The sequence below is a fragment of the Rattus norvegicus genome, chromosome 4, assembly GCF_021556685.1.
Source record: "Rattus norvegicus strain SHRSP/BbbUtx chromosome 4, alternate assembly SHRSP_T2T, whole genome shotgun sequence".
NCBI lineage: Eukaryota > Metazoa > Chordata > Mammalia > Rodentia > Muridae > Rattus > Rattus norvegicus.
Window position 1 is genome coordinate 163152786 of NC_141537.1, and position 7792 is coordinate 163160577.

The 7792-nt window shown below is 41.2% G+C and overlaps 1 protein-coding gene across 1 annotated transcript; it reads right to left on the reverse strand.

Moving 5' to 3' along the window:
• Nucleotides 1-955: 955 nt before the first annotated feature.
• Nucleotides 956-2383, reverse strand: Senp17 (Sumo1/sentrin/SMT3 specific peptidase 17). Its single transcript, NM_001002833.1, is given in 1 exon segment — nt 956-2383. A coding segment is annotated over 1 exon segment (1428 nt).
• Nucleotides 2384-7792: the final 5409 nt, after the last annotated feature.

Consider the following 7792-nt stretch of genomic DNA (forward strand, 5'->3'; position numbering starts at 1 on the left):
AAAAAACAAAAAAATTACAGAAACCAAACAAAGCCAAAAACCGAGAAAAAGAAAATACAGGATAGCAACAAAATACAAAACAAAAATATAAAACAAAACACGAAAAAACTGGAGACACAAACACAAGCACAAACAAAAAAGCAAACTTGGAAAAACTAACCAACCAAAAAAACCTCAGGAAAACTAAACAACTAAAAGGAAAACCAAAAACACGAATACAAACAAAAACAAAAAATAAAAAGATAAGAAAACAAAATACACAAACACAAAAACAAAACAAAAAAACAAAAACAAAAATACACAAAAACAAAAAAGAACAAAAACACACAAAAACTAATGAACAAGAAAGAAAAAACAAGCCACACAAAAACTGAGCAAAAACACAAACAAAAACAAAGCAACAAAAAACAATACCGAAATCACACAAACAAACAAAAAAAAATCCCAAAAACCAACCAAAAACAAAATAAGAGAACACAAAACAAAAAACCCACAACAATAAAGAAGAAAAAATAAAACCAAAACCAGAAAAAACAAAACAAAAAACAAACCAAAACCAAAAACACACAAAAACAAAACAAACAAAACAAAAACACAAATGAAAACAAAACAAAAAACAAGAAAAACAAAATACACAAGCAAACAAACAAAAACACCCAAAAGCACTAATTCATTGACTAAGTTCAGCATTAAAATAGTATTTCTTGAGCAAGTAGTCTTCCGTGAGTTGGACAGTGGCAGTTTCTAAGCTGGCGGTAGTTATATACGTTCTAGAGATGGCATTAGGGCGGCAGACCCACACCCCAAGTTAGGAAAATATTGAAGAGAGTGGGCTCCATCCGGTCAGACAGCTCAGTACCTGTTTAAAGTCTCTTCAACTCATCCCACTTGAGGTATATTAGAAACATGGATGGAAACAAACAGGGCGGGAGCCATAGCGACCAGGTGGATGTTGTTACAATAAGTGACTGTGCAGGATTTCCCACACCATCCTCCTCCTGAAGAGGGGCATGTGTTGCTGAGAAAAGGTCACAGGTTGGTCTCTAGAGATGTAATCTGCATATTTGCAGGTGAACATCCCACAGTCGCTCCCATTCAGTTGTTGAGGGATCTCCTGTGAAGTTAAGCTGTACTGCTTCCACTCCACAGGGTCCAGCTCCATGTTCCTTCGGGTCTTGCTCTCATTTTGTAAATAGTGGAAGATGGTCTCACAGATATTTTTCCCTGTCTGACCCATTGAATCGAGGTAGACAATGCTTCGCTTTCTTAAATCGATTACCACCAGGCTCCAATGGACCCTCTGGTGAATAGGCACCAAGATAAGTTCTTTTTCAAAGAGATTGATTCCTCGGGTCCATCTTTTCACAGAATTGTAACCGCCATGCTTTAGCTTGGCGTAAAAGAAAGTGCTAAAGGCATGAAGAGCAGGGTAGCCTTGGTTTTCATTTCTCTGAACCAGAAGATTCATGTAGAAATTGATGATCTCATCATTGGGCCACTGACCGTTCTTGAGGGTCTGCATATCTCCTCGTGTGATTTTGAGCTTGAATCCCGTACTGAGGATTTCTTCCTGGGCTCCTGGACCCAATGCTTTATCAACTTCCTTTTCCATTTCTTTTGTAAATTCTTTTTCTTGGTTGTTTTCTTGCTCTGGGAGAGCCTTTTCCTCTCCTGCAACTACTGCCACCTTGTCGGGGAGTAACCTACCGCCGCCACTGTCCAGGATGTTTGCATTCTCTGTTCCCCGCAAGCCATGCTCCAAGCTGTTCCCCCGTACACATTTCTCCTCAGCACACCTCTTCTCTCTCTTGGTAGAGAGAACCTCTGTCGATGGCTGTCTATCTCCGTGAGCTGTTTCTCGTCCATGAGGATGCCCTGGCATTCCACCTTTGTTGTTGGAGGTGTCAGAAAAGGTTGGGTGAGGCCTGTGTGGGTCAGACCTCACAGGATGGCCACCTTGAAGCTGTTCAAGTGACCTAGCATGCTTTTCGTTTTGGGGGCTTTGAGGTTTTTCCTGTAGGACAGAATATTGCCGCTTACGACACTTGCCACCCTCAGCCAACTTCTCAACTACAGTCTGATCTGGCTGACACTCTAGGGGTTTGATATTTCCTGAACCCTCTTCCTGGGTTTTCTGTCCCTGACCCTTGCCGGGCTGTTCTTTTTTAAGTTTTTGGTCTTGATGCTCCTGACGGGTCTTCTTCCGAGCCTTTCCAGGCTTCTGAAACACCATTTGTGTTCCACCTTGGCAGTTCCATGATGGACCTTGTCCCAAAGCTTCAGACTTGGTCTCTGTCCCACTTTGGTCGAGGTGTTTCCGCTTTCGACGTTGTTCTGAAGCTTCGGGTTTCATGCCCACCCCGGGCTGTTTAGGTTGCCACATGGAGACCGGCTTGGCTAGGTGTTTTGAGGGTGCCGGCTTTATGATGTAGAAGAGAAAAGCAACCGTATGCCTGGCTCTGGGTGGGCAGCTAAATCCAAAAAACTTTCAAATGAGACTGATCGTCCTATTCAAATCACTAGTAAGGCACCAGGTCTAAACCTAGCAGCTACCACTTCGGAGGCAACCTCACGAGTGATACCTAAATCAGGGGGTTGCCCCTAATCACAGCCTTCAGGGTTCCATAGCTGGTTGTGATGTCACCTGAAAGAAGGCAAATCAATGTTCTCTGGAGGGTTGAAGCTCTCCCCTACCCCCACTAAGTCCAGGATTTCAAAGCACTCCCTTGCCCGAGTTGGAAGTTTGAATGAATTGATACATAGCTCAGTTCACTTTGGCAGAGCAGAGTTCCCCAAATCACCTCAGCATAATTTAACTGGTCCTGACTTGTACATTTGTCTTTTAGGAACCTGCCCCATCATGGTCAATTTTAGGAAACAAAATATAAGTGCCCTTCAACATATCTTCTCACAATGGGCTTGCTAATTACAAAGAATACATAGAATTTTTACAGTTATAAAACCTCGCAGGTAGTAAACTTGACAAAACTTTTCTCTCACCTAGATAAAGAACCCAGGACAGACCAAAGGGCCCATACCACCAAAGCCCTACTTGGTGAACCAATGGGTTTTATTGGGGTTACTTATAGGAATATGGGTGAAGGGTTCCTTACAGGAGCAGAAATGACTCAAAGACCGCTGCATCACCAAAGCCCACCCCAGCATGGTGACAGATCACAAAAGCTGGAGACCTGGAGAAACTGCACAGCCTGTAGATGGCTTAATGTCCTTTCCAGGTGCCTCAGTTGGTCTAAACTTCTTCAAGACAGCTGGTCTGAATTTGGTTCCTTTGAGAGTCTTCTTTCCAGCTCAGCTTCCTTTCACTCTGACAGGGCAAAAGCCTAGTGAATCTGATTAGTTTTAGAGACCATCTTGAGACTTTTTGAGTTGCCTTCCTGCCTGAGGAGCTTCCCTTCAGAGTGAATGAAGGGTGGAATGGTTCAGTGTTTCAGTATTAGAGGAAACTTGGGAAACTGGTACCAATTCACCAAGGATCGATACATTGTCCTAAGAGAATAGAGAAAACCTCACCTTTGTCAATAGACTCCATTGAGAAAGAACCTCGCTACTTCTGCTACAACCTCATCTGCTACAACCTCGAAATAACGCAAGCCCTGAACTCCTCCCTAGAAAACAGTAGGAAGGACAAATTGGAGCTAGAGTTACAGAGTTGTGTGTTTTCCCTGGGTCCTGGGATCTGAACTCCAGCCGCCATGATTAAACCGCAAGCCCTTTAACCACTGCTCCATCTCTGGGCCCTTGAGCAGCTCCGTGGTCTACTCTCAAAAGTGTGGAGATGTTTTTACAAAAATTGTGAGAAAACGAATCGAGACACGTATTGTTTGTTTCTTCACTGAAAATATCAACAGGCTGTGCAAGTGTATTTATACCAATGTTTTACTGTGAGGGGAAAAGGTACTTTTTTCTGTAAAAGGTTTGAATTTCTTGTGATTATTTCCGCAGGAGTCATTTTGTTTGTACCAGTCTTCTTTCTCTTCTTTCTTATGACACCTTGGAGGGATCTGTTCCCATACCAAGAAGGAAATTTTCATATTACCACATCGGTCTTACATTACCTAACAGGGCTGCTTTTGTGATGCTGAACTTTATGTTAGAGGATAAACTTATTGTGCTAGGCTCATAAAAACAGAATTGTTTTTAGCTGGCATAGTCCATGAGGAAATGAGACTATCTCAAATGTACCCTGTCAGGTAGCCTGAGATGGACCACTTCCTGGTGCGGCTGAGCTACTCTTCAAAAGTTGCTGATTGTTTCAAAATATTTCAGTTCCTCAGCTATTCCTACAGAGTGATGAGTCACGAGATTAAACAGGCTAACTGCTAAGTTCTCCTTTTTACAAAACGCCCGCTTGCTTGCATAGCCAATTTACCTACTGCTGGACATATCACAAAATCTGGGTGCAGGCAGTTTCTTTTGCTTCCCAAAATTGTCACTGTGTAAATTTTGCCTATGTAATCCTTTAGCTAACAAAGCCCTCGGGCCTTATCTAGGGAATTCTTTCTGGGTTGGTCTTGGTCAGTCTTCTTTTAATTAAAAAGCCTCTTATTTACTAGAGCAAAACTTGAGTCAGAGTGGAAATCTCTGAAGGACCCCAGACATGGAGGACTTTTTCTGTACCTTCTCTTCCATGGTTCAAGCCCTGCAGAACAATGTTTTTAGTTCTTTGATTTACGTTCCTTAGCCTGGCTGTTCCGGTTGGTACCTTGACAAGGGTGTTTAGCCTCATGGAAAGTATGGCCTTCATCCACTCCTCCTGATGTTCAAAAGGATCTTCTGACTATTTCTCCACCCACTGTAGGTTTTATTACGTCAATGATGTTACCTGTTATCCTTCTTAGAGAGGTTTTGTTTGCATTTTTTAAATTATTAAGCAATGCTTATATTTTCAGGTTTTTTTTGTTTTTTTTTTGTTTTGTTATGGTTTTTTGTATGTTGGCTTTTTTCCTTTTTGTTTTTTGTCTTTTGTTTTTTCTCTTTTTTCTTTTTCTTTCTTTCTTTTTTTCTTTCTTTCTTTCTTTTTTGTCTTTTAAGACAACTGCAACATTTTTCTCTTTTAATTTAACAAGATCAGCTTTGGGTCCTAGGAAAGGCTGGAATGTGGTCATGATTCTTCTTTTCTTAAACCATTCTTGTATTTTGTTCTACATTTCATATGTTATTGAATCATGTTCACATGTTCCTGGCTTTCCCCTAACTTTATGATTTTTCTCCTTCTCTGTTTAAGACAGTGTGTAGTTTTGTAGCCTCTGTTGTCCTTATTCTAGCTTTGCTCTCCAGACTGGAATTGAACTTAAGATTCTCCTTGCTCAGCTTCCACATTGCCGAGATTATAATCCTGTAAACTACACCTAACTTTTACTTTTCTGTTTTAGCATAAAAAATTCCAAGCCTGGTAAAGTCTCCTGAGGTTGTTTACTTGAAGCTTCTGCAATCATTTGCATCCGTGTTTCTGACTTTGTTTCCCTCCTTCACCATCTATGTGTGTGTTGTGTGTGTGTGTGTTGTGTTTGTGTGCCCGTGCCTAGGAATGCAGAGTCTCACACAGGCTTTCCCAATGAGCTATTTTCCCAATGAGTTCATGTTTCTTGAATGTAGGACACAACGGGCTAGAAAATATGCAGTTTTTGGTGTTTTCTTTTGGGGGAAACACTATAACTCTCAATCACTCTTTAGTGCCCATATAAATTCTCCTTTCCCCCCGGTTTGCTTTTGGTCGGTTATATTTTCTAAGAATTTGTCAATTTTCTCTAAATTTTCAAATTAATTGGCATGTTTGAAAATAGCATTGTTTTCCTAAAATTATTTCAAAACTTGATTGGTATTAAGTTAATTTAGTGTTAAATGTTAAATGTAGAATATTTTGTAAGATTTTTCAAGTCAGCTCTAGACGGGTGTGGTGGTTTGAATAGGTTTGTCCCCCATAGATTTCTGTGTTTGAATGTTTGGCCCATGGGCAAAGGTATTATTAGGAGGTGTGGCCTCGTTGGGGTGGGTGTGGCCTCGGGGAGGTGTGGCCTTGGAGTAGGTGTGGCCTTGTTCGAATAGGTGTGGCCTTGGTCGAGGTGTGGCACTGTAGGGGTGAGCTTTGAGGTCTCCTATGCTTAATTTCCACTTAGTGTCAACTTCCAGTGTCTTCCTGGCTGCCTTTGGATCAAGATGTAGAGCTCTGTGCTCCTCCAGCACCATGTCTACCTGTACACTGCCATATTTCCTGCCATGACATTAAGGGACTGAACCATTAAACTGGTAAGCCAGCCACAATTAAATGATGTTCCTTTATAAGCGTTGCCCTGGTCATGGTGTTCCTTCATAGCAGTCAAACCCTAAGATAGCAGATTAGATACTAAATGTTTAAAATGCTAAATGTTATTTTTTCTTTCTCTTGTTAATTTTTCTTTCTTTTGATTTTTGAGATAGAATTTGTCCCTGTAGTCAAGCCTGGTGTAGAGCTGATCAGAGTCCCAGTGCTAGAAGTAGAGCCCTGAACCACCATGCACAGCTCTTTAATTGTTTTAAGTAGCCTAAGCTAATTTAATTAAGCTTAGAATTGATATTAAACACTGAGAGGACACGTGAGGTATCTAAGCCATAATCAAAGAGCAAGAGAAGGAGACAACATAAAAAAAAGCTTGATACAAAAAGTAACAAGGTGTGCAAGCTGAACCAAACAAAACTAGTCCTTTGATTGTTCAAAATAAGTAAGTAGGCAAAGATATTCCAGTATTCTTTCCCATGGGAAAAAAATTGTCTTCGGACATTTAAAACACTGCTGATAATTTTAGGTTACAAAATGATATAGAGGAGTCAGACCTGTTGGCTTTTGTTTAATTCTCAAGAGAAAGAGAACTGCAGGGGCAGTGAAGAAAGAATTCTTTTTTTTAAAAAAAAGAAAAAAAGGTAAAGGGATTTGAGAGATGACTCAGTAGGTAAGAGCCCTGGCTGTTCCCCCAGATGACTGGGGTTTCATTCTCAGCACCCAAATGTCAGCACCCAGCTCTCTAGAACTCCAGTTCCAAGGGGTCTACTGCCCTCTTCTGGCTTCTGTGGGCACTGCATGCAGGTGGTGCACAGACATCCATGAAAGCAGAACACCCATACTTAGCATATTAGCTTTTGAAATTTGGGCAGCTGGAAAGATTATGTGTAGCAAATCATGGTACTATGTGCCTAGTACACTGGAGATGGAGGCAGGAAATCATGAATTAGTTCAGTTAAGCTACAGTGCAAGATTCTCATAGTAAAACAAGCAAAAGGGATTATAGGTCAAAAGAACTCCTTGGAATTTAATTTAATCATGTACTTTTTTATTTCTATCTTTTAAAAGATTTTTCAACTATTTTTATTCTGTGTCTGTTCAAGCATACATGCCTGTGTACCGTCTAATACAATGCCCATGGGTAGAAGAGGGTGACTTGATCCCCTGAAATTGGAGTTAGGTGTGGCTCTGAGTGTCCAAGTAGGTGCTGAGAACTTAACTAGGTTCTCTGCAAGGGCAGCAAGTGCTGTCTGCCACTGAGCCATCTGTCTAGACTCCTGTTATCTCTTTCTAAAAGGAAAAAGGAAATTTACTGTAATGACAATGCTGTTAGACTGTAGACCTTTCCCAGGGACAGAAGGCTCTTGCATCACATCCCAAATGCCTGCTTCATAAAAAGAAGAAATCACCAAAGATTATCATCACAGCCTGGGAGTGGAGCCACCTCCGCACTTGGTGAAAAGGTCCAGCCCAGTTGTAGAGGGCCGCAATAACATTCGCCACCACAAGATGGTG